Source organism: Leptonychotes weddellii, chromosome 5, assembly GCF_054177405.1.
Source record: "Leptonychotes weddellii isolate Sample4059 chromosome 5, ASM5417740v2, whole genome shotgun sequence".
NCBI lineage: Eukaryota > Metazoa > Chordata > Mammalia > Carnivora > Phocidae > Leptonychotes > Leptonychotes weddellii.
The window spans coordinates 7,834,781-7,860,298 of NC_138373.1; the positions used below are offsets into that span (position 1 = coordinate 7,834,781).

Here is a 25,518-nt window from a genome sequence, read left to right on the forward strand (position 1 = left end):
CTAGAGGTGGGCTGCAGGAGGGGCAGTGCGTGGGGACAGACAGCTCACTGTGTCTCTGCCTGGCCAGGTGCTCTACAAGCTGGCGTGGAGCGAGAGCATGGAGAGGGACTGTGCCACCTTTTGCGCTAAGAAGTGAGGACAGCACCCGAGTCCCACCATACCCCTGCGCTGAGCCCCGCCGCACCACCGAGCTCCTCCTGTGCCCCCCACCCCCAGCCCTCCACCACTGCCGCCCACTCTGGCCCGCCCCCAGCTCCCCAGCACCCACCCTGCCACGGGGTGCACGCCCCCTGGGGATCCCCGCGCCCCCTCACACACGTGCGCGTGCGTGCGCACACACACACACACACACCCTTCCCTCCTTTTTACCCTTGGTCTCAGCAAAGGTTTCTATCCCCAACAGGTTCGCCGATCACCTGCACAAGTTCCATGAGAATGACAACGGGGCGGCAGCCGGTGACTTGTGGCAGTGATGTCCTCGGGCCTCCCCGACACGACAGTGATGGCTGCACCCCCCACCCCTTGCTTGTTCAGCTGCTTCTAATGACTTAGACTTCCCTGAAGAGTTCCCCACAGAAACTGCCCTTGCCCTCCACCCACCCGTGCCAGAGGCCCCAGGTCCCCCTGGGCCCCCTTAAGGGAACGTCAGCCACGTCAGGCCCCCTAGATCCAAAAAGGCCCCGAGGCCCAGCCAGGCTGAGTCAGAGGGGCCCCTTCAGCCCCATCTTAGGCTGGGGACCTGGCTTGGGCCCCGCCCACAGCCTGACCACTAGCCCTGGTGGCAGTCACTTCCCATCGCCAGCTGTGATGCTGATTTGTGTCCCTGCTGATTCTGGCCATGGTTCATCCAGTTGGGATCCCCTGGGCCTCTCTGTGCCAGGTCTGAGATCCCCTAGGGCTCCCCTACGATCTACCACCACCACCTCCCCCCAAGAGATAGAGGGCCCTTCCTCACAGGCCAGCAGGCTTTGAGTCCTGCCTTTGTCACCACCCCCACCCCACCCTGAGAAGAGGAGAAGCCCCAGAGGGCGTGGGATAATTTCTGTTACCTCCTCCCTGCCCCCAGACCCGTTGTGAGTTTTGCTTTCTTCTTTAGCAAGATATTTTGGCTTCTAGGCAAGGAGGGATCTCCAGTGAGCCCCTGTGCCCCAGGCTTTTCAGACCCAAGGACTGGCCTGAGGGGCCCAGGTGCCTCTCAGCCAGGGCAGAACGGGCCCGTGGACCACCCTAGCATGGCCACCTTGAGGCCACTGGCTGATCTTCCTAAGTTAGATTTGCACTTGCGCGTTCAGCTTTGCACATTTCGAATAAACACATGGTTGCAGCTACGCTGGTGCCCATGCTCTGCGACTCCGGGGGGCCAGGTAGCCCGTGGGTGCCTGCAGCGACACGCCTGGGAGCTGGGACTGGACCTTTCAGCTGCTCTGCTGATATGACGCATGACCCCCAGCACACGGGAGCTCTCTTCCTTTTCCCATCCCCCAGGAATTCCGGGAGTGGGTCCAGACCTTTGCTGGAACCCAGACCCACAATGTCTGAGTTCTCTTGAGCAGATAAGCAACCCGATCAAAAAGAGAAATCTATTCCTTTAAAAAAAAAACAAAAAAAACCTATCAGGCTGCATTTGGATGTGTGATGCCTGTCGGAGTGTGATGTCAGCTCCTGGGGAATCCCTCCTTCCCTTTCTGGGTGCCCTGGAGCCATGCACTCTGTGCCCCTTTCCCTTGGGTTCCTGCTTGCCAGGCACTGCAGAGCCCATGCCCACCAAGCCCCCTGAGTTTCGGGTTTGCACCGAGCCACCGGTCAGCCCTAGCCCAGCTCCACTCATGTGGGTCTCTTCCCACCCAGACCGAGGGGCTCCCTCTTGGTTTGTGGTGGCTGGCGTTACCCCACTGGCCATGTGGCCCTTGAAGCTGGCTCCACACCCAACTCCCACCCCACAGTGCACCGGGCCAGTGTTCCCTGTACTATCCCTGTCTCAGTTCTAGTCCTGAACACTCTAGAGCTTATACATCCAGGGGCACCTCTTTGGAGTCCCATCCTCAGCACCCCTCACCATCTGCCCCATCAGGGACCCCAGATGAACCCATTTTCCCTGACTCTCATTCCTGTTACCATGACAGAGCTGGTCTTGGCCAATCACTGGCACCCTCCACCCTCCACCACTTCCACATCTCCCACCAGTTCCTCCTTGTGGGTCGGAGTCACAAACAGCTGGCTCCTCCTCACTTCCTCCTCCCTGGGGATCAGAGCTATTGTCCTGCCCAGGACCCTCCCTGGCCAATGACAGCCCACCGGCACAGCTCAACCCACTACCCAGAACCAGGTTAGTGGGTGGGGGGGGGGGCAGGCTCTCCCATCTCCCAGAAGGGTGGGGTCCACAGCCAGGCCACCCACACACACTCCCAGCTCTCCCGGCTTCATTCATAGACCTCCTGGTTCCCAGCCAGCAGTAGAGGCCTCTGTGTGGCTCCAATCGATAGCCGGTCCACGTCTAAGCTTTCATTAAGCGTCTGCTGGCCGGGTCCCGCTGAGAGGGCAGTTCGTGTGTGTGTGGAAGGGAAGAGACTAGGTACCAGGACCTCCGACGAGACCCGCCTTGCTTCAGCACCCTGGAAGAGGGCAGCCCAGGGCTGGGGGGCAGGAAGCGAGGGCTCCAGGCCAGTCTCCACCTTCACCAACCCACTGCTCCTCTCTAGGCCCACCCTTTGCATCTCCGAGATTGGGATAAAAACCCCTTTGCCTGTCCTGCTTCCTGGGAAATCAGAGGTCACAGGGCTTTGTGAAAGGTTAAAGGGCTCTCCACAAAGGTCAGGGATCACTCTGGGAGGAAGAGGGCAACAGATGGAGGCACTCTCAGCTAGCAGCTGCAGAAGGCTAAGTAAGGGCGGGGAGAACTGATCTGACCACCTGTGGGGGCTGAGGGCTTGGGGCAGGAGGCAAAGGAGAGGACGGGAGAAGGAGCTCCGGCGCCCTGCCCCCTCTCCGCAGGAGCAAGCAATAGGTCTGATGTCTGAGCTGCCCTCCCACTACTCCCGGACCCCTTTCTGGCCTCCTGGAGGCCCCAGCTTGCCAGGGGTCAGTCCACAATTGCTCCGCAAAGACCAGCAGGAGTCTGTTTTCTTAGCCAGAGTGGTCTCTGCCCTAACCTATGCCTTGGGTTTTGGGGCTGCAGAACCCAGCGATGGTGAAGGAGCCAGGGCTGTGTCTGCCCCCCATCAGCCCCGTTTGACCTCTGAAGATCTCTTCGGGTGGCGCCCGTCTCCCCGACACTGTGAAGGTGCGTAGATGGGGCAGTGCTCGGGTCTTCCCCGCCCTGTAGCCCTTGGGCTATTTCCGGCAGGGGGAGCGCCGAAAGGAGAGGGCGTGGTGCTCGCCCTCGGGATTTATGAGAACCAGACGTCGACTTCCCCTGTTGCGACATCTGGGCCTCCTCGAGGCTCCCTTTGTTCCCGCGGCGTAAGGTCCAGGACAGCGGCGGCCTCCGCCTGGCGCCCATCCCAAAGGGGCGCCCACGCCCCCATACACCCCACTATTCGGGCCACCCACCCGGCCCCCACCCACCGCGCTCCCGGGGCACGCTTCCGCGCAGGGGGGATGACTCTCGCCCCAAAGGGGGCGGCTGCAGGCCAGCTCCTAACCCCCTGAGCCCCAGGGCTCGGCCGCCGCAGCCGCAGCCCCAAGGAAGCTAGCTAGCACCAGCCGCGGGCGCGGTTCAGGCTCGGCGGAGGCCTGGGGGCGCGCCGGGGGCGGGGCCGGCGCGGCCCAAGGCGGGCGGGGGGCGGGGCCCGCGCCGGGGGCGGGGCCGAGGAGGCGCGCGCCGCGCGGGCGGGGGGCACGAGGGGAGCGGGCGGGGCGCGCGCGGCGCGGGGCTGGGCTCGCAGCGCGCGGGGCTCGGCCGCCTGGACCGCCGAGCCGGGGCCGCGCAGGGCCCGCGAGGAGCGCACGAGCCTTCGAGGTTGCGGACGAGGGAAGGAGGAGCCGCAGCCAACGCCGGCGCCCGCCCGGAGGGAGCCCGAACCCGCCGCGGGCCATGAGCCGCCGGGCCCCGGGAGCCGGGCCGCGGTCGGGGCAGCGCTCCGCCGGCGCCCCGGCCCGCCCGGTCGCAGCTGAGCGCCTGTAGGTACGGTCTGCTTGTCCTCAGTTCCCTCGACCATCTCCCCAGACCCGGGCAGTCCCTGAGGGCGTGCGTGTGTGTGCGCACGGCTGCCCCGGGAAGCGCGGCCGCACGCGCCCTGGTCCGCGCGTGTCGTCTTTGTGTGCGCGGGTGGGAGGGAGCGCGACGGAGGGGATGCGCCCCCGGCGGGGACCCACTCGCCGACCCCCCCCCGCTTCCCGCCGGGCGGGAGTAGCGGGAGGGGCCGAGCCGCCTCCGGAGCAGCTGCGCCCCCGCCCCCTCCTAGGGCCCAGGGCCCGCGGTGGGGCGAGCGCAGCGGGCCCCCTGGAGGAGGGGTCTCCGGCTGGGGAGCGTCGCGAGGGAGCCCGCGTCCCTTCCCTGGGCTGCGAGAGCGGGGGGGGGGCGGGCCAACCTGGAAGGAGGGTGCGAGCCCCGGGAGGACCCTATCCAGTCCACAGTCGCCGGGGCGGCACGCCCTCCGTTCGGTCCAGGCCGTCTTTCTCACGGTCACCAGTTCGGTCCGCCTACCCCGGGAGCTCTCCGACCGCCCTCGAGAGTGGGGAGGACCGCTGCGGGTGCCCGAGAGGCCGGCGCCTTTAAGAAGGGGCGGGTTCATGCCCTCCATTCAGGCCCTTCGGCCTCAGCCATTGATGAACCTGCGGGCGGCGCGCGGCCCGGAACCGCGCCAACCCAGCCCGCCAAGGCCAGGCAGAGGCTGGGACCCGGCCGGGCCTCCTCATCAGCCCACGAAGTGAGGTCTTCAGAGGGAGAAATCTGCAGTGACTGGGGTCCCTTAGGATCCTCAGGGCGGATCGGGCTGCCAGCCTCAGGAGTAACTGAACGTGGATAAGCCAGAATCGGTGTTCACACCGACTTGGTGCTGGGGAGAACCTCAGGGTTGGGAGTCAAACCCGGGTTGAACCCTGCCTCTGCACTTTGAGCCTCCATTATGTACCTTGTAAAATGGAGATGGTGCTGCCTCCCTCCTAGCTGGGTGACCAGCAAGAGTTGTCCACTCCAACACAGGCCACTGATCATGGGGTGAGTGAGGGCAGGGGGAGGGAGGGGAGGTTTCCCTAAGAGGTTTTGGTTGCCTCTATGGGGGACGTGACCTGAACCCCCCCTCCCCCAACTCTGTGGCCACTTTAAACAGATTTCTTCCTTCCTGGCCTCCCTGCTCCATCCCGGAGGCGACTGGTCAGGGGAGTGACCTAGAACCTTCCAGCCCTAGGAACTTTGGGAGAGGTGTGGCAGTAGGGTCAGTGCTGTTAGGCTGGCATGAGTCAGGGCGTTTATGGGGGTCTGGAAGGCAGAGTTTCCCACCAACTGCTCCCTTCTACTCCTCTCTCCCTCTAGAGGGCGTGCGTGATGGTGGGCAAGAGATTCTGAAGCGGGTTAGTTGAATGGTTCTAAGTCTTCGAGGGTTTCTATATACATGCTTTTCCTCTTACCTGTTGTGGAAAATGTGTCTAAATTTTCTAAACCCTTCTTTCCTCCTTAGTGGGTCTCCTAGGGAGAATACACACACACACACACACACACACACACACACAACCACAACGAAGAGTGGGCTTCCCCCAAGACTGAGCATTTGGTTTTGAGTTGATGTGCCAAGTCTCATGTAATCTTCACAATAGCCCTGTGGGTTTGGGACTATTATTATCCCCATCTTACAGAGAAAGAAACAGATCAGGGAAGTGAAATGACTTGGGCCAGAGCCACTCAACCAACAAGCCAGGCCTCTAAGCCACTTGTCTCTGACAAGAGCCTGGTCGTTACCTCTTGCCTGTGTACCTAGCCTGGGTTGTGGGGAATTAGGGTTTTAGGTGCCATGGGTCTCCTGGCTACTGTGTCCATGGGGTTCTTGGAGCCTGCCTCGCTTCCTGCTCCTCATTGTCCACATGGGACCGAGGGGCGGTGGCATCCTTGGAGCCTTGGGGAAGTTTCTCTTCCCCCTCACCTGTTTAGGTCTGTTTTCAGACCTTCCTCTATCTAGAGGAGGTTATAGCCCACACCTCTTTGGGCAGATCAAGGCAGGGCATCAGTGTGTAGGATTATAGCATCTTTTGACTCCTCTGGATGATGCAGGATTTGGGCTCCATTCTCCAGATACTTCGGACCCTCTGTGGATAGGGCCTACCTGGGGGTGGGTATAACACCTGCTGGGGGGTCATGGTCTGATGCTATTGTAGAGGGGCAGGAGAGTGAGGGTGGAGGCGGAGGGTGGAGGCGGGTACAGGACAAAGGGGGTGTTCCCAAGGCCTCCACCAGCTCAGGGGCCTGGCAGCTGTTGGGGCAGAGGAGTGGGAGCAGGTGGGGCAATGCCGGGCTGGGTGCTGAGACTCCAAGCAGAGAGCAAGCAGGGGTTGGAGGAAGAGGATGTAATAGAACTCGGAAGTGGTGAGTTTGAGGTGCCTGGGGATCAGCCAGGGTGGGAGTTCAGTTGTTCAGAGAAAGACCCAAGGAAGCTTTATAAGCACCTGTTAGTACCCAGAGGTCTGGGATACTCAGAACTGAGGGGGGGTATTGGAGGTCTCAGGAGTCACTGGTATGGATGTCATGGAACAGTCAGAAGGCAGACTGGTGGGCTGGGTAGTAGGAGTTGAGGGGGGTGTCTTGCAGGTAGCAGGGGCTGGGCCAGAGAGGTCTGGGAAGGGTATGAATCCAGGCCTAGGTGAGATCCAAGGCACTGGGAGAGACTTAGAGGTTGGAGAGGGGGTGCCTCTGCTCTATACCCAGGGAGGGCAGGGCAAGTGCAGCTGGAGCCATCCCAGCCTGCACTCCACCTACAGCTGTCCAGGAACTGTCCAGCACCAGGTGCTCCTGAAGGAGGATGGGCTTCTCTCCTAAGCCCCCAGGCCCCGGCATAGCTCATTGTCCTGGGCCCCACTGCCTGCTCATCTGACTTCTATTTCCTCCAGGGCCCAGCTCTGGACTCCCCTGCCCTCCAGCCTGTCAGCATGCCCCTTCTCAGTTTGGGCATCTCCTTTCCTTTTCCTGAGGTGGGGCCTGGGTGCCCCCCCCACCCAAATGCTCTCAGAGGAGAGCTCCCCAGGGACAGGGCCCTGTTTTGAGTAGCGCATGCTGCAGAAAGGGACAGATGTGAACTCGGCTCCACCCTTCCCTCTCGCCCATTCTATGGCGCTGAACCCCCCAGCATGTCTCCTGGCACACAGTGGGAAGCCAGTGCAAATCCAGTGAATGATAGGTCAGTCACTGCCCTTGCCAGGACCCTCTTTACTCATCTGTACAATGGGCAAATCCTCTCTTGGCGGGGAAGATGTGAGGGGAGAAGGGTCTGAAACAGGGACATAGCTCAACTGGATGTGGGTTCTCGGAAAAGACCTTGGCCACACTGTGGAGCCTGGATTTGTTGGGGGTTGGCGGGGACAGTGGGAAACAGGGAGACCAGGGAGGAGCTATCTGCTCAGAGCAGTGAGAGGACAAGAGGAATGGAGGCAGAACATTCATGAAATAGAAGCAAAGCTTTGATTCCTTAACCAATTACCTAAGGACTTTTGTTTGTTTGTTTAAGATTTTATTTGTGCGCAGTCTCTACACCTAACATGGGGCTCAGACTCGCAACCCTGAGATCTAGAGTTGCAGGCTCTTCTGACTGAGCCAGCCAGGCGCCCCGAGGTCTCAGGCTGTTAACCTTCTCCACCGTCCCACATGTCAAATGACCAGATGTGCAGGTGGGGGCACAGGCAGGCAGTGGGGCCTCTGGGATGGGAGCAGCTGTGGGGCCCCCAAGGACCGGGGGTCTGCAGGTCCCAGAGCCAGCAGGGCTTGTCCAGATCGGGGGCATCCGTGAAAGCCCAGGGGCTCACCAAAAGGGCTTCCGCCCTCCCTCAGTTGGCAAAGGCTGGCTGTGTGTGAAAGGCATGGGGGGGGCGGCCCTGAGCCCAGAGCTGCTCCAGCTCTTGATGGCCGCCCCCCAACGCTGCTCCTCAGCATGGGCCTTGGACCATGAAGCAGTTCGTGTGGGAGGCAGGACGGTCCCCTTCCCTGCTAGAGACACTGCTGCTCCAAAAGGCCGGGCCCACCTGAGCCCCCTTCCCCCCAACCCCCTGCTACCCATACAGGGCAGGAGCCCCCAGGGCTCTTACTCTGCACCTGTCCCTGTCACTAGCCAGAGCGCCTTCCTCCCACACCCACTCGGCAGCAAAGTCCTAGCAGGTTCAAGGTTGTTAAGACCAGAAATGATGCCCACTTGGGCCTCCTCCGGGGTCATGGGGTGAGCACAGATATTCTGTGTGGGAGGCCTGGGGAATTCCAGCCACACCTCACTCGCGGGAGGCCTTGGTTCAGAGCCTGCCCTGGAGGGACGCGCTGGGGGCGGGTACTAGAGAGCCAACACCCAAGTACCCAACAGTGACACAGGGAATGTGCGCTGTGTACTCTGTGTCTCCATCCGCGGGGGAAACTCAGGCAGCCAGCCCGTAGGCGGAAGGCACTCCTGGAGGAAGGACTAGCCCAGATGTGGTCTGTGTCCTGTGGGGGCTGGAGGGGACCACCCCACAGAGGACAGAAGGAGCGTTCGTGGTCAAGGGTGGGGTTGGGTTGGCCAGGCCAGGTCCATCCTGAGAAGCCTGGAGGACAGGACATCAATGGGCATGGTTGAGGCTGAGGGAGGCCTTGTCTTCTCTTCTTGTGTTGGGGGGCCCTAGGCAGAGACCACAGTTTCCCCATCATGAATGGTTCTTAGGGGGTCACTGCCCACCCCAGCACAGAACAGGGCACCCTCAGTTCTGACCCTCACCAGCCCTTTTGCCTCTTGGCTGTCTGGGTGTTCCCCTGAGCACGGAGCTGAGCGAGGGGGCAGGAGAAGGGTCAAGGACCCTGGTGCTGGATGAGCTTACCCAGGGGCAGCCCCCCAGGACAGCTTTTTGGGGTGCTGAGTGGCTAGCTTGCCCTGCAGGGCCTCCTTCCCTTCCCTGGGGGCAGATCGTCTCCTGTGGTGGTAGAAGCTCCCGCTGGGGTTCCCGCACACAAGGCCCCGAGGCCCCTGCAGGCTGTGGGCCAGGCTGGTGCCTCCTGCCCCCCCAGGTCTCTGCCCACTGCGGGTTGGATCGATGGGTCGTCGGCCCATTAGCGGGGGAGGCTAGGCTGCCTCATCAATATTTTAAGGAATGACCTGGCCGTGGGGTCCGGAACTGCGTGTGGCAGGGGCTGATGATTGGCCTTCTTTTTTGTATTCCAGTTGTGAGTGCTATTTTTACCACCAGAAGGCCAGCCGCCCCCTCTCCCAGGCCTCTAACCGGGTGTGTGGGGGGGGTGGTCTCCCATCTGGGTTCCTGGCCGCGGGGTTAGGAGAATCCTTGGCTTGGAAAGGTGACAGGCAAGGACTTGATTAGGCTTCCCCCATCTCGCCTCCCGGACGCTCCCTCCCATCATGCGCCGGCCCTGGTGAAATGGGAACAAAAAAAAAAACAGGAGCCAGGTAGGCCAGCGGAGCCTCGAAACCCGCGGGGTGATGCATCAGGGGAGGGCGGTCTGTCCACGTGGGCACCGTTTGTCTCCCACCCCTGTCTTCACAGAAGAAGCCTGAAGATGAGAGACAACCCCTGCCCGTCCCTGGTCCCAGGGGGGTGACAGTGGGGCCCCAGTCGTCAGCGTCCAAGGGCCATGACCGCCCCAGGCCTTGGAGGCCACTGCTCAGCACCCCGTTTCACTGATGGGGAGCCAAGGCCTGAGGAGACGCAGGGCCTGGCCTGAGACGGCGAGCCCACTGTTGTCCAGTCTGGCGCCATCCCGCACTGACTCAGCAAGTCTCTTCTGGCTCCCCGGGGCCATAGGCGGAGGAACTGGGACCCTGCCCACAGAAGCAAGAGGGCCAAGGACCACTGGGGCCATGGGAGCTCAGGGAGGGAGGGCCAGTGTAGGGGGGCTTCCTGGAAGAAAAGGTTTTACGCAGTCTAAGTGCCAAGGAGAATTTGAGTAGTCAGTAGAGTGAGGATGGCCATCCGGGCAGGGGCAAAGACCTAGGGGGGTCCCCAAGGCGCCGCTGGAGGAGGATTCATCCATGAACCTTCCAGGCCAACCAGACGGCAGGGGCCGGGGTGAATTCGGCCGCCCTGCTCCTAGTACCTCTGGGATCCCCTCCGCCCTGAGGTTCTGCTTTTCCCACATCTGGGTCTGGTCACCTGCAGAATGGGGGAGGGCCCTGTCTCATTAATTGGGTAACACACCGGCTGGTCCCTAGAGAGGGCTGGAAAAGCCTCCTGGCTTCACCACCCAGAGGTTGGCGGGGGGCCCCGGCTCTGCCTGTGGCCGCACATGGATTATAACGGTGCACCGTCTCCTGTGCTGTCCTTCCAGGGAGGAGTAGCCCTCCTCGCTATTTTAAAGTGAGGAAGCAGGCTCAGAGGTGGGAGTTGTGGTCAGCGTCACTCACCCAGAGGGTAGTGGGGCTGTCGGGCCTTGAACCCAGGTCAGCCAAGATCCCTGCACTTGGTCTCATCCCCAGTTTTGGCTCCAAGGGCAGTTGGGTTGGGGCTGAGCCCTCTTCTGTGGCCGGCGGCCTCCCCTTCACAGAAAGTCACTTTCTGTGCAGGGCTCCCTGTTGGCCCTGCTGCTTTAACTTTGACCTCTGGAGGCTCAACCCCTGTCCTTTCCGTGTAGCCCCTCCTGCTAGACCCAGGGGACACTGAGGGCTGCTGGGCTTCAGGCCTACTAGGTTCCTGGCCAGCCAGCAAGGGTGGGTAGGGGAAGTCAAGGCAGGCCTAACCTCCCAGTGCCTCCCAGGCCAGTCCCTACCCAGGGCAGGGCCATAACCACCATATCCGTGGCAAGTTCTCTGAGTCCCACCCCTAGCTCCTGTGAGGACTAGCTGGGACGCACGCTGTGAGAGCCTCCCCCCAGGGCCCTGTCCCTCTGCTCTGCCCCTTCATCCCGCAGGAAGAATGAGGAGGACCAGGGATTGATGTGCAAATATGCCCACTGGGACTGCTTTCCTCCCCGCCTGCCCCCGCACCTCCTCCCAGCCCCAGGTGGGGCAGATGGGTGTTTACAGTGGGAGTTGGCTTCCCAGGCTGCTGTGTCACCCAGTCCGAGCCTCCTGGCGGAACGGGGAGGAAAGGCCACTGTGGGGAGCACGGTCCTGCTGGGTGAGTAGGTGGGCTTGGAGCACAGGAACAGAGCCTCACAGGCTTAGCTGCAGGGCTTTCTCCCCACTCCCACCCCCAAAATGTGCCTCCTCAGCAAGTCAGGACAAGGCCTTGGCTCTCCACCTTCCCTAGAGGCCTCGGTGGTGGTGGTGGCAGGTGCATTCCCACCTCCACCCTCATTCCTGGCATATGCCTCGTGCCTGCCTTCTGCCCCCAAGGAGTGTCTATGCTACATGGGGAGACAGACATGGGAACAGACACCTGGAGCACCCGGTAATTGGCACCTTGCTAGAGGGGCTTCTGGGAGGGGACTGTTGGAGCTTGGAGGAGACACTCATGCCACATAGTGGGGGGAGGCAGGGGGGAGGTCAGGGAAGGCTTCCTAGAGGAAGTGGCCCCTGGATTCATTATTGAAGGATGAGTAGGAGTTAGCCAGATGAAGAAAGGAAGACGAGCAGGCCCCATTCTCCCCCAATCCCACCCACTATGTCCTGAAAGTCTGCCTCCCAGTTACCGTTCATCCCTGCAGTAAGGTCAGTCTTCGTCCGCTTCCCTCTTCACTGTCATAAAGGCCAACGCAGAGCCCCCCTCCTCCAGGAAACCTTCCTAACTCCCAGCCACCCTCTTTCTCAGGCCCGGATAGGAGTCTCTGAGCAGCCCTGCCGGTTGGGAAAACTGTCCTCTGTGCTAAGTAGCCTCATCAAGTGGCCCGTTTCCTCCCTGGGGCTGTCCTGTGGTTATTGACTACAGATCAATGGCCGAGGTTGCCCCGAGGTGAGCAGGAATTCCCACGGTGCTGTATGGCCCAGAGGCCCCGCAGATGATCTCGTAGAAGTGGGGCAGCTATTTTTTTACCAGGCATTTAATTACAGAGTTTGGATCCCAGAGGAGAGATGAGCTGGTGCTCCCAGGAGCTCTGAGGGAAGGGCCATGCTGGGAAATGTGGGGATCCTGGGAGGACAGGTGAGGGCATGACCTTCTGTCTCAGTTCCCCTAACACCAGGCTGACCCCCCTCAGACAGGGACTCCCCAAGGCAGGGCAGGACCTCATCACCCCACTTCCTCCCCACTGGTAATTTTCACCCTGGCCTAGGGGCAGGGGTGGAATATATAAACACAGCGGGCTGGACCTGTGCCCCCAGGAGCGGTGGCCACCTTGGGGGACAAGGAGGCAAGGCCCCCAAATGCCTGGGCACACCAGTAGTTTGGCGAGCCAGAGTAATATAGGCTGGATGGACCTGGGAACAGGAGCAAGCTGGAGTCCCTACATCGGGGCCTCTTCAGGAAAGCCAGGTTTGGATGGGAGCTCGGAGGGCACGGCATTCCAGAAGGTGGGAAGAGTGCAGACCATGGGGACGGAAAGAGGTCGGAGGACGCAGTGCTTTCAGTGCCAGTATGAAAAACGGGTCCTACCTGGTCCACACTGGAAGGTGAGCCCTGGGGTCCTGGAGTCAGGGGGAGGATCCCAGGCCCGTCACTAATGAGCTGCGTGTTCTCGGGCCCCATGTGAGGGCTTAGGCAGTGACAGCTGTGACATGCCTGACACATCCCCTCACATGTGTGAACGTGTGCTGGACACATCCATTTGTTCATTCGGTGTTTTATTATTTTTTTTAGTAATCTCTGTACCCGACATGGGGCTTGAACTCACAACCCTGAGATCGAGAGTCGCATGCTCTACCGACTGAGCCAGCCAGGCGCCCCCATTCATTCAGTGTTTACCGTGCCTACCATGTGCCCAGCACTGGGGACATAGCCCACTTAAAACACTGCATTCTCAGGGCAAGGGTGTGGTGGGGAGTGGGGGGTAGGACAACACAACCAAGCAAGGGAACAAATGGTATGTCAGATGGGGATAAGCACCACAGAGAAAAGTAAGCAATCCAAGGGCATGCAGACACCAGCGCTGGGTGGAACAGGAGCATTCCTTACTCTCAGTAGAGTGGGGGCCAGGGAAGGCTATTGGACAAGATGGTAGATGAGCAGAAACCTGAAGGAGGTGCGGGAGTGTGGGGGAAAGAACGTTCCAGGCAAGTGCAAGAGAGAATTGCAGGTGCAAAGGCCCTGGGGTGGGCCCCAGCAGCAGCCAGAGCAGAGTGGGTGGGAAGAGTGGCAGGAGATAGGCTCAGGGAGGTAAGTGGAGGCAGATCATGTGACAGCTTGGGTGTTATGGGTGGGACTTCTACTTTTACTCTGAGTGGAATGGGAGCCAATGCAGGATTATGAGCAAAGGAGGGACCTAATCTGTCTTGTTTTAGGAGTGATGACTCTGTTCCTGGGTGGAGAATAGACTGGGGGAGGGGATGAGTTGAAGTTCTGGGGGCCAGTGAAGAGACTGCTAAAGTACCGCAGGGGAGAGAACAGGTCATGTGGGCCCCTGGAGGGCAGCCCGGATGATGAGTGGAGGAAAGGTTGAGTTCTTGGCATATTTCAAAGGCAGAGCCGGGAGGAGTGCACACGACTCCTTCCTGTCCACCCACCTTTAGGGGCCCTCAGAAGAGATCTGCTTGGGAAGCTGGGTAACAGGAGGCTCGTGGGGACCCCAAATCAAGGCACCTGGGACCGCAGCCTCCGCCAGCCCCAGAAATGACCTCGAGAATGCCGTTTGAAGAGTGTGACGGGGGGAGGGAACCCCCTCCTGCAGATGCTGCCATCCTTCCCTGCTCTGAATGGCTGCATGATGTCGCACCCCACCCCAACACACACACAGCCCCAGGGAGTCCCGGGGGGAGAGGGGCCGGGTGGGCGCTGAGGTCCCAGAGTCACCCCGCGCTCTTGTCGCCCACAGCCGCAGGGGGCTGCCATGGGACGGGAGCCATGAATGGTGCCGCCCCCGGCCCCGCCGCCGCCCCCGCCCCGGTCCCCGACTGGCGGCAGTTCTGCGAGCTGCACGCGCAGGCGGCCGCCGTGGACTTCGCGCACAAGTTCTGCCGCTTTCTGCGGGACAACCCGGCCTACGACACGCCCGACGCCGGGGCCTCCTTCTCCCGCCACTTCGCCGCCAACTTCCTGGACGTCTTCGGGGAGGAGGTGCGCCGCGTGCTGGTGGCCGCGCCGGCGCCTCGGGGGGCAGCTGAGCCCCCCGACGCCATGGAGCCCGAGATGTCGGGGCCCGCGGCACTCAAGGCGGCGGCCTACGGCCACTCGCGGAGCTCGGAGGACGTGTCCGCGCAGGCGGCGGCCAAGGCCCGCGTCCGCAAGGGCTTCTCGCTGCGCAACATGAGCCTGTGCGTGGTGGACGGCGTGCGCGACATGTGGCACCGGCGCGCCTCGCCCGAGCCCGACGCGGGCACCGGCCCGCGGGCCGCCGAGCCCCCCGCCGAGCCGCGCGACAAGTGGACGCGGCGCCTGCGGCTGTCGCGGACGCTGGCGGCCAAGGTGGAGCTGGTGGACATCCAGCGCGAGGGCGCGCTGCGCTTCATGGTGGCCGACGACGCAGCCACGGGCCCGGGCGGCACGGCCCAGTGGCAGAAGTGTCGCCTGCTCCTGCGCAGGGCGGTGGCCGGCGAGCGCTTCCGGCTCGAGTTCTTCGTGCCACCCAAGGTGAGCGCCCGGCCCAGCGTGGGGGGCAACTGAGGGTGCCAGGGCGGCCTGCCCTCCTCCATCCTTCATCCGGGGCTCCTGGGTGGCTGGAGCCTCCCAAACAGGGAGGGCGCCTGAAATGTGTCGGTCCCCGGTGCAGCTCCCAGGCTGCAGCCCAGCCCCTGGTGGGTGGCCCTTACCTGGCCCAGGTTTTGAAAGCTAAGCTAGCTGTCTCCAGCTCTGCTGCTCACCTGAGTGCACCATGCCCCCTCCCCAGCTTGGGGGCTCGCCATCGGAGCCCTGGGGGCGGCTATGGGCCTCCTCCCCGGTGGCACACCTGCCCTGTTGGGAAAGTGGGAATAATTGTAACAATAGTGCCCATTTTCTGAGGGCACACGGCATACCGAGCCCTAAGCCTGGTGCATAATCTCATCCCCCCAGGCCCCCCACAGGGTGGGCATCACAATCCCCAGGTCATGGAAGAGAGAACAAAGGAATACTCAGAGAGGAGGTGTGGCCTGCCCAGAGTCACAGAGCTGGTGGGTGGCAGAGCCGGGCTAATTATACCCACCACCCTGGTGGTCCTGAGAATGGAGGAGCGTGGAGGTGGGAGCTACTTGTGTGCTGGGAGGTTCGGAAAGGTGGGAGGTTGTGCTGGTGCGGCAGTTGGCAGCACCCCAAGAACCACCCAGCCCTCCCTCGCCGCCCCCCCCCCGGCCCTCCCTACTCCCCGGCACCTTTAGTCACCCTGAGCCTCTCGCCTCTCTCCATCTCCCAGGCTGTCAGACTCTGGGTGCACCTCCTTGCCTCTCTCTCCGCTGGAGGGGCAGGGTGTGGGCTCCCCAAGGCTGGGCGCCCACGAGCTGCGTGGACTCTGGAGAGATGATTTCCCGGGGACACACTTATTCCCTTGAGTCATAGGACCCCGACTTCCCAAAGGATTTTTGCCTGCCAGGCCCCCACCGTTAGGCCCCTGAGAGAAATCCTAGACCATTAAGCCCAGCTCCACCACTTGTCAGAGACCGAGGCCCGGTGAGTAGGGCAGGCGGGGTGGGGCTGGCCCAGAGTCGCCCAAAGGGCAAGGACAGAGGCCCAGGGCTCAATGCCTCTGGGCCTGAGTGGCAGTTACAGCTGCCCGGCCGTAAATAGCGTCCGCTGCCCTTGGGGGAAGGGGTGCAGCAGCTGGGACCTCTCTTTTAAAAAGTCTCGCCCGTCCTACCATTCACCACTCGTGCCTCAGCTCCAGAGGGGTGGCACCGCCTGCCGGCCCTGGCCAGGGAATGGGAAGGATGAAGTGTGGCTGGATAGGGTCAGAGGCCACTCACTGAGCTCGGACAGCCGCGTCTCGAAGGCCGGGCGCAGGAATCGGCCCCTCCGGCCAGCGGGAGCCCAGCTAAAGCCCCCAGACCAGGCCGGCACCGTCCATCTGTGTCTGTTCTCCCTACTCCGGGACCCTGAGCCCCGGCCCCGCTGGCCAGCAGGATGGCCTGCCCTGGTCCACCGAGGCCCTCAGTCCCTGCTCCAAGCCCAGCCCTGCCCCCACTGGCTGGCGGCCAGTGCTACCAGGAATTCCCATCAGCCTGCCCACCCAGCGTGCGGCCCTTCCCTTTTCCTCCAGAGAAAGTCCCTGTTCTGGAGCCCAAGCCCTGCCGGGAAGCTCAATCTCAAGCCAGCCCTGGGGGACTTTAGGGCCGTGGCCAGGAGCCCTGGAGCAGAGTGGGGAGGGCCTAACACAGAGCGGCCCTCCCTGGGAGCCCTGACAGCTCACCTTGGTTCAACCCCACACTGGTCCCTTTTCCTCCACCCGGGGACACAGCCCTGCCCCTCTCCAGGAGTCCTGTTCTAAGTCAGGGACCCCAGAGCCATGCTCTGGAAAGTCTGCTCTAAAGGGGGAGAGCAGCATTTTTTTTTTTCTCAAATGAACTAGGATGGACTAGAAATTCGCTTACTCCATCACACACAGGATAAATATTGTCTGGTGAGACGTTTCAGAGACCTTCTTAACTAAGTACATATGTAGTGGGTCACGATGTCAAATCTATCGCATCTGGGTCGGGGTCAAAAATGTGAAAACTACAGACATGGTAGGTACGCAGGGCAGGAGGGCAGCCCGGGTGGAATTTTCCCCTCAGGGCTCAGAGGTGGGAGACTCAGAATTGGGTTCCAGCTCTGTCTGTGACGTGACTGTGTGGGGAGGTCCCGTTGTTTCCCAGAAACTCCCTCAACTTACCCACCTGTGAGCAAGAGCCAGGGCTGCCTTGGTGCTCCAAGCTGAGGGCGGCTCTGACCTCTGAGGGGTGGGAGGGTGCAGAGGCTTTCAGAAGACCCTGGGTGACTCTCTCACTGCCCCTTCCTCTCGCCTCCCAGGCCTCCAGGCCCAAGGTCAGCATCCCTCTCTCGGCCATCATCGAGGTCCGCACGACGATGCCCCTGGAGATGCCAGAAAAAGACAATACGTTTGTGCTCAAGGTGAGCCCCACCCCCGGCCCCACAAATCCCCCGGCCGCCCCAGGCCACCTCCGCCTTGGGCAGCACAGCCAGAGGCTACCGCGGCGGGAGAGAGGGCGAGGAGCCTGCCGCAGGGCCCTGGACCGGCCGCAGACGCCTGGCACACAGCTAGGCCTTGAATCCGGGCCTGGGGCTATAGCGCCGCGGGCTCTGGGTGTCACCCACCATTCGGGGCCCCCCGTTCCCATTTCCCCCTGGCCCAGTGAAGCTCCCCTGAGTTTCACTTCCTTGCCTCCCTTCCCCAACTGGAACCAGCATATACCCACCCCACAGCCCGCAGCACTTATGCAAATGCCCCCGTCCCTGGGCACTGGAGTGTGGGAACCTGCCTGGTCCCACGGAGGGCACAAAGGCAATGGAGGGTGGGCGGGGAGGCACCCCGGTGGGTCTGGGGGCAGCTCTCTTCCTTTTCCCAGGCTCCACCTCGCCAGGGTGGCCTGCTTGGGTTGCTGAGGACACGGCTCCAGGCTGCCAGGGCTGTGGCCCTGGGCCTCCTCGAAGCATTGGGTGTTGGTGAAGCCAAGGCCCCAAGGAGGCCTGGTTCCACCCACCCCAAGAGGCGTGAAGCCCCCACCCTCCTCTTCAGGCTCCTCGTTGGGTTTATGTTTTACTCATCCTTGTTTATTTAGCCACGAAACTCCCTTATTCATTTAGCAAACATTTGCCAACCTCGTACCCTGAGTCACCCCAGGCCCCCGGGGGCTGAGGACATAGTCCCTCCCTGCCTGGCTTTCTTGTCTGCTGGGTGAGGCAGGCCCAGAGCCTCGTCCCCGACAGCCGGTTGGCCACCGTGCTGCCCACGGCACCCAGGAGCCCCGAGGCAGAGGGGCTCACCTGCCAGCCCCACTCTGGGCCTCAGTTTCCCCATCTAGTCAGACAGGGGTGGAAGGTGGTCTCTGAGGCCCCTCCCAGCTCTGAGCTGCTGGGAGGCAGCAACTGCATTTTCACCGGAGACACACCCGAAGCTGAGAGCCCGGGGCCTTGGCATCACGGAGATCTGGGTTCGGGTCCCGGCGCTGCCCCTGAGTGCGGGTGTGAGCAAGTCACCCGACCTCTCTGACCCTCAGTCTTCTCCTCTGTAAAGTGGGGAAAACCTACCGCCTCCCTCACAGGGCCGTCAGGAAGAGGTCATCAGATGTGGGCGGGGTGACGCTCTGCGCACTGCCTGTCCCAGTGGCATGGGGCACAGAGGTAGAGTTCCAGGCCCTAAGGTGTGGGAGCCCCTCAGCTCCGTGTGCTAGGCCAGCCGGCCCTTCTTGGACTTGAGGGTTGTGATGCTCTTTCACCCCATCTCCGGGGTACCAGGTCAGCGTGGCTTCCTCAGAGGCTGCATCTCCAGGGCCCGAGGACCTGAGCTCAGTGGGGCTGGACATCATCCCCCATGATCCCCACTGCTGGGCCCAGGAGGGAGGGGCTGCTGAAAGTGCGGCCAAGGCTCTGCCCCGGGGACCCTGGCCTGGGCTTGGGGTGGTGCCCGATGGTGACCACACTGTCTTCCCTGCTGCCCGCACCGGTGAGCCCCCACGGTGGAGGGGTGGGATGAGCCATTTGCCCTGGAGTCTGCAGCCCTGTGCTGAGGGCTGGACTCCCGGCCACCCCCTCCGCAGGTCGAGAATGGAGCTGAGTATATCCTGGAGACCATTGACTCACTGCAGAAGCACTCATGGGTGGCTGATATCCAGGGCTGCGTGGACCCCGGGTGAGTGCCCAGGTGGCCCCAGGATGGGTGGATGGGGTGGGGGCCCGGCCAGGTAGTGCCCCGTGGTGCCCCCCGCCCTTACAGGGTGAGGTTTCTGGTGAGGGCGGGAGCTGAGCTTGGGAGATGGGTTTTCTCATGGCAGTCCTGGCCAGGCTCATCCGGACCCCCAGCCCCAATCGGCTCTTTGGAGCCTGCTCCACAGGGCCAGGGCCTAGGGAGCTGGAAGAAAGTCGGACTGGGACTTGTCCTTACTCCAGAGGAATCTGAGAGCACTAGGACATGGGCAGTGGCAGGGCGAGCCCAAAGGGCCAGAGGTGGCAGAACAGAGGCAAGGCCCTGAATCCGGCCCTGGGGCTCAGAGAAGGTATACTGGTAGAAGTACTCCCCTCCTCCTCCGGCCTGAGCCAGGCAGAGGGGACCGCCCAGCCAAAGTTGGGAGGGGCGCAGGGGATGTCCAGGCCTTTGGGCAGCTAGGCGTAGAGCTGAAGGGGGGCGCTGTGATGAGAGCCTGGGAAGCTGGTAGGTCGGGGGCAATGGGGAGCCATGGCTAGTAATGAGCAGAGGGCAGTATTGGGCAGCTGTGTGAGGAGGAGCAGCGGGGAGCCTGGCTTCATGATCCAGGAGCGATCCCGAGGCCGGGAGTAGGAGGGGCGGGCCGGCCAACAGCCGAGCATTTGGCTCTTCTGGCTAATGGGGTGAGCCAGGCCCGGGGGGAGGGGCTGCTGCTTTCTAATTAACAGCTTCATTTGAGGAAGTGCAATTAAAGGCCTGAGTGCCTTCCAGGCCCCCCTTCCCTGCCCCATCCCCCAAATGGCTGTGATCCGTCCCCTGCCACTGCCCCCCAGCCATCTACCCTGCAAATTCTTCCCCCAGCCCCTGTGAAGGTGAACCTCACTTTGCAGTCTTTTGGAACTGGCTGGGTCCCAGGCACCTCGTGTCACAGACAGGGAGGCAAAGGCCATGGCAGGGAAGGGAGCTGCGCTGCCATCATTTGAGGGACACCCCCTGGGGTCCCAGGAGGAGGCCAGCCCCTCGTGGGTCAGTGGGAAGGACTCATGTGGCCTCAAGGAGGACTGCACCCACTCGGAGACCTCTCCTTTTGGCCCAGGCATGTCCCTGGTGGCCACAGAGCAAGCTGATGGCTTGGGACAGAGGGACGTGGAGGCAGAGGGACCCAGACGAGCAGGAGAGGGCTGCTGCTGGCCATGGGGACTGTCAGCCATCACTGGGGGCTCCGCGAGCAGCCCGTGCTTGGGGTCTGAGTCCCATGGCAGGACACAGTTGTGCCTTCCTGCCTTCGCAGGGACAGTGAGGAAGACACTGAGCTGTCCTGCACCCGGGGAGGCTGCCTGGCCAGCCGAGTGGCCTCCTGCAGCTGTGAGCTGCTGACGGATGGTAGGTGGGGGCGGAGCTGGCCGGGGGAGGGGGAGGGCAGGGTTAGAGGGGGTGCTGGTGCCCGGATGGCCCGACAGACGGATGCGCTTCCCCCCCACCCTACCGCCTCTTCTCCAGCAGGGGACCTGCCCCGGCCCCCAGAGACAACAGCAGCCGTGGTGACAGCTCCACACAGCAGAGCCCGAGATGGCGTCGGGGAGTCCCTGGTCCATGTCCCGCTGGAGACCTTCCTGGAGACACTGGAGTCCTCGGGTGGCGGCGGCCAGGACAGCAATAATACAGGTGTGCGCACAGTCTTCTCTCCCTGGGCCTCCTTCCTGCCCCCCCACACCCCTCCCCCAGGCCACAGGGGCCCTCCTGAGCCTCAGAAGCCATGATGTCCCATCGCATCGGGAACACTGCACGGCAGCTCAGTGGTTCTGGCTTTTGTGGGCGAGTCCGGGAAGGTGATCCCTCCCACAGGCCCTCGAGTCCATGGAAAAAGAAGGAGTGGAGGGTAAAAGGTTGGAACCAGGGGTTGGGGACAAGGAGACTTGACTTGTTCCCAGGTTTCCTGCTGACTGGAGAGTGACTGCAGGACAGTCGGTCTCTCTGTGCCTCAGTTTACCTGAGACGCTGAACTAGTGAGTTGGGTTGGTTCCCTGACTCGTTCTAAGAATAGTCAAACAGCATTTTACATGCAAATACCCAAGAAGCTGTGGCATCTCTTCTCTCGTTGACTCACCCCTTCTGCTCCCCCACGCCCCTCACACTCCCGTCCCTCTGCAGGGGAGGAGGGAGCGGAGCCGGAGCCGGAGGCTGAGCCTGAGCTGGAGCTCTCCGACTACCCCTGGTTCCACGGGACGTTGTCACGGGTCAGGGCAGCTCAGCTGGTGCTAGCCGGCGGGCCCCGGAGCCACGGCCTCTTCGTGATCCGCCAGAGTGAGACTCGGCCTGGGGAGTACGTGCTGACCTTCAACTTCCAGGGCAAGGCCAAGGCAAGTCAGCCGGGGCGTGGAGAGGGGGAGGCGGCAGTGGGGGGGAGGCGGGGCACACGGGGGCAGTGTGGCCAGCCCCGAGGGACGGGTACTGAGGTGGTCCTGGTCCTGTGCTCCAGGAGCAGGCATGACTTCCCACAGGCGTGCCCTCACCCCACCTGCATCCCCCCACACACCTCCCTGAGGGGTGCGGTCAGCCCTAGATGTGGCTTCTTAATTATCCAGATGGGGAAGTCACCCACTGGTGGCTGAGCGCACAGGAGGCCGGGCCCTTCTGAGGGTTCCACTTTGACCCTATGCACTGGGGATCGCTTACCACTAAGGCTTCTGAGGGTCTCTGCCCACAGCCACGCTGGTGCAGGGCCAAGGTCAACCAAGGCCCTCCTGCCCCACCCACACGCAGCTAGCCCGTCTCCTTCCCTGCTCAGGTCGGTTCACCAACCCTTCCTGAGCCCCAGCTCTGAGCTAGGCCCGTGGCAGCCCCAGGGTCACAGAAGCACACACAGGCGGGCCTCAAGAGCTGGGCAGGAGAGGAGGAGGCAGACTGGGCCACAGGGCCGCCGTGCAGGGTCTGCAGGGGAAGCGGTTCTCCTGACCCCACCAGCCAGAATAAGGGGTCAGTGACCTGCGGTGTGCAGTGGATGGAGAATCCTCGAGGTGAAGAAGGGAGATCCAGACAGGGCACAGCAAGGGGGTAGCAGTGTGCCCAGATGGGGGGCTCTCGAGGAAGGACACTGTGTGCTAATAATAATAAGGTGCAAAGGAAAATAAGACAGAAAAGTCAATGATGTCGGGGGGGGGGGGTTGTGGTTACAATGAGACCAGAACGGGCAGGAACCTCAACCCCGCTCCCCCCACCAACCCAAATTTCCGGTAAGGCAACAGACCCGGCCCCGGCTCCTCCCAGGACACGGTTCCGGTCCGTCCCTGCTGGAGGAGGGGGCACCCCAGGACTCCTGCTCCAGCCCTGCCCTGGCGGTCAGTGTCCCAACCCCCGGCTGGCCTGGCCCAGGCCCTCCCCTGGCTCCGCGGGCATCTCTCCTCGGCAGCGTGGAAGACGCAGCACCTCCCCCGGGGCGCCTCCTTGGGAAGCAGCTGCCCTTACCAGCTCCTCTGGCAACGGGGCGTGTAGTGCTGTCCCTGGCAGCCCGAAGTTTCCTTCTGGGCCAGCACCGCCTCATGTGGCCTCCCGGGAGCGCCTGGATCTGACTCGTGCCCAAGCCAGAGGCTAGGATGGTGCCCAGCCCTCTACGGGGGCATGGCGGGGAGGGGGAGTGGGGGGGGGTGGAGCAGGGTGGGAGGCTCCTCTCCTTCCTAGGGCATGACCCAGCCTGGAACTCGCCCCAGCTGCTGCCCTCTCAGAGCTGGGTGACTGTCCAGGGTTTGACAAGTTAGTCGTGGGGTAGAGCGGGACCTCCAGCCTACTGCGTGCACACCTCCTAGGCAGCGCCTTTCACCTTCGGATAATAAGAGTCTGGAAGGTTTTCCCGAAAATTGAGTTGCACCTTCCCCCTGAGCCCCAAGTCTGCCTAGGCCTATGCCCACAAAGGCCCTACCCAGACTTGAGGCTGTGGTAGGACCCCACTAGGCTGTTCCTCTCCAGCTGAGCCCTTGCCCTGGGCTGCCAGGAATGCTCCCTGGGTTCGCCACACTGTTCTGGCAATTTCTGGCCCTGCTGAGCGGCAGAACTCACTCATGGGACCACCTTCCACCCCCAGGGCTTCTCTGTCCTTTATGCAGGTGGCCAGGCCAGCTTCCCCCCAGAGACAGCCACTCTTCCTCCTGCGGGACACACATTGAGCAAAACAGGGCTGAAGCCAGAGACCTGTGACTCACTACTAGAGACCACAGGCTTGTGGCTCCTCTCCCTGTGGCACTTGTCACATGCAGGCCCTGGAGACCCACGGAGGAACCAGCCCTGTTCCCTGTGCTCCAGGTGCTCCCGCTGCAGCACCATTAAGAAGGACGTGTGGTCGCTCCTCCCCAGCTAGACTCAGGGTCTTTACTGCCCCCCCGGACCCCGGGCCTTAGCTCTGCAGGAACAGCAGGCAGACTCCTAGCCTGCCAGGGTGGGAGAATCACACAAATGAGTTTTCTTCCTAGCTCTGTGACTGTGGGTGACTCCCTCCCTCCCTATGCCTCAGTTTCCCCATCGCTAACATGGGGACTACAATCTCTACCTTCTGGGGCTATTGGAGACTAGAGATGGGGGTGCAAAGGGCATGATGCGTGCGCTCCTAGCATGGGGACTAAATGCACGGCTCCCTTCAGTCCCCAGCCTGGCTGTTACCCTCCTTCCCCATCCTCACTACCGGAGTGACCCCCTAAGAGGGGGCTCAATGTGTGAGGTGCCCCCGCTCTGACACAGCCCCGTATGGTCTCTGTGAGACTTAGTAATGACCCTCAAAGGCGCTTGCAAAGCAGTTGGCCAGCCCGGGCCGCCACCACTGACCACACCGTCCTGTGCCCACAGCACCTGCGCCTGTCCTTGAATAGCCACGGGCAGTGCCACGTACAGCACCTGTGGTTCCAGTCCGTGCTTGACATGCTGCGCCACTTCCACACCCACCCGATCCCACTGGAGTCCGGGGGCTCTGCAGATATCACCCTCCGCAGCTACGTGCGGGCCCAGGGCCCCCCACCCGGTAAGACTCCCCCCAGCTGGCCTATGTGATGGCTCAAGAGGACAGACAGGTGGGCCCTATGGGGAGGGCGTCCCCCACAGGCTGCTGCCCAGCACCGCTAGCCCCCGTGGGATGAACACCAGGTCTTGGGCGGTTGTAAGCAATCCGGGCCATCAGGGTTGGAGAGAGAGTGGCCGCGCAGGGACCGGGTCCGGGTCCTGAGTGACTGGGGGCAGGCGGAAGGTGGTCGCTCAGAGGCAGCGCTGAGGGATTCCCTAGACCCCTGCAGAGCTGGGGCTCAGCGCAGAGCTGCTGAAGGAAGCGTTGGGGGCGCGGGGAAGGGGGTCCGGCACACGTGGGTTTGTGTGTGCCCTGTCGCCCGTCCCCGTGACCTTAGGTATCCAGGGAGGGGGGCTGGAACCAGGAGAGCCAGGCCACCCCGTTCCTGCGGGTCTGCGCGTCCGCGTGTGACGCGCCGGCGCTGGGGACAGCGGGGGCGACGGTGCCCGGCTGGGCCCTGACGCGCCCGCGCTCTCCCGCCACAGCCCCGGGGCCCTCGGCCAGCGCCGCGCCCGCGCCCCCCGCCTGCTGGAGCGAGCCGGCCGGCCAGCACTACTTCTCCAGCCTGGCCGCGGCCGCCTGCCCGCCCGCCTCGCCGTCGGAGGCGGGCGGCGCCTCGTCCTCGTCCGCCTCGTCGTCCTCGGCCGCGTCCGCGCCCGCCGCCCCGCGCCCCGCCGACGGCCCGCTGAGCGCGCGCAGCCGCAGCAACAGCGCCGAGCGCCTCCTGGAGGCGGGGGGCGGCGGCGCCGACGAGCCCCCGGAGGCCGCGCCGGGCGAGGGAGCGCGGGGCCACGCGCGCGCCGTCGAGAACCAGTATTCCTTCTACTAGCCCCGCGCGGCGGCGCCAAGGGCCTGGGGCCACCCGGCCCCGCCGCCGCCCCGTGCCCGTCCATCCGGCCGTCCAGCGGACCCGGCCGGCCCCAGCCCGGCGCTGGGTGAGAAAAGCGAAGCTCTTCAGTGAAGACATAAATGTTATTAAAGAGCCTGTTTTAGGGACTGCACTCGGCTCTCCTGTCATCCTTTCTCCTGCCCTGGTCTCGGGGACTGCGGGGACGGAGCGGGGGTACCACACATGGCATCCCCAACTCCTCCCCCCCCCCCCAGTTGAGCCCACAGTGGCCTGGCGCCTGCCCGGCCCCCACCCAGCTCTGTCTTTAAGGGGACCCAGCTCCCCGTCCAGCAGGGAGAGGTCCAGGGGGGGAGACAACCGGCAGTACCTGAGGAAGGCATAGAGCTAAAGTGCTAGGCCCCACAGCAGGGCTCAGGGGAACTGCCCACAGGGAAGGGATGGGGGAGGGGGCTTTAATGGAACTAGAGTGAGGGGTGACCTGAGCAGACGCTTGGGGGCAAGAATGCAGGGTGGCAGAGGGTAGGGGAAAGAGGAGAAGGAAGAGGTCTCTTGATGCAAGGACACGGTGAAGGCGGGGCGGGGAGCAAGTCATGGGGGCCTTGAATGCCAAGAGGAGCTGGTCCCTGGCTGCTGGCTAAGAGAGAGTAAGGTGTTCCC

At 62.8% G+C, this 25,518-nt stretch overlaps 2 protein-coding genes and 1 non-coding gene across 7 annotated transcripts in view; 2 read left to right on the forward strand and 1 right to left on the reverse strand.

Moving 5' to 3' along the window:
• Positions 1-1,328, forward strand: part of CUX1 (cut like homeobox 1) — a 352,135-nt gene extending 350,807 nt beyond the window's left edge. For all 3 annotated transcript variants that reach the window (XM_081819443.1, XM_081819442.1, XM_081819441.1), the window contains exons 22-23: positions 68-132; positions 404-1,328. In XM_081819443.1, the coding sequence (XP_081675569.1) occupies positions 68-132; positions 404-473 (135 nt within the window). In that variant the 3' untranslated portion in view covers positions 474-1,328. The remainder of the gene's footprint in view (positions 1-67; positions 133-403) is intronic.
• An 837-nt stretch (positions 1,329-2,165) lies between these two features.
• On the forward strand, positions 2,166-25,012 carry SH2B2 (SH2B adaptor protein 2). Of its 3 annotated transcripts, none has more exons than XM_081819445.1 (10): positions 2,166-2,326; positions 3,176-3,280; positions 14,015-14,769; positions 17,116-17,217; positions 18,864-18,955; positions 20,259-20,350; positions 20,471-20,632; positions 21,119-21,327; positions 23,801-23,972; positions 24,497-25,012. In XM_081819445.1, the coding sequence occupies exons 1-10, from the start codon at positions 2,284-2,286 to the stop codon at positions 24,838-24,840; spliced, it is 2,076 nt and encodes a 691-aa protein (XP_081675571.1). In that variant the 5' UTR covers positions 2,166-2,283; the 3' UTR covers positions 24,841-25,012. The 3 variants fall into 3 exon arrangements, with proteins under 3 accessions (XP_081675571.1, XP_081675570.1, XP_081675573.1); XM_081819444.1 differs by having other exon boundaries at positions 2,169-2,326; positions 20,468-20,632; XM_081819447.1 differs by lacking the exons at positions 2,166-2,326; positions 3,176-3,280 and adding an exon at positions 3,857-4,123 and having other exon boundaries at positions 20,468-20,632.
• On the reverse strand, positions 12,853-12,925 carry TRNAE-CUC (transfer RNA glutamic acid (anticodon CUC)). Its single transcript has one exon. It is a non-coding gene; the product is annotated as a tRNA-Glu (tRNA).
• Positions 25,013-25,518: the final 506 nt, after the last annotated feature.

Excerpts from the sequence above, each read along its gene's own strand:
- SH2B2 (XM_081819444.1), top strand. The coding sequence starts at position 2,284 with ATGACAGCCCACCGGCACAGCTCAACCCACTACCCAGAACCAG. Across the intron at positions 18,956-20,258 it reads CAGGGCTGCGTGGACCCCGG|GGACAGTGAGGAAGACACTG; the intron begins GTGAGTGCCCAG and ends CTGCCTTCGCAG. Across the intron at positions 23,973-24,496 it reads GGCCCAGGGCCCCCCACCCG|CCCCGGGGCCCTCGGCCAGC; the intron begins GTAAGACTCCCC and ends CTCCCGCCACAG.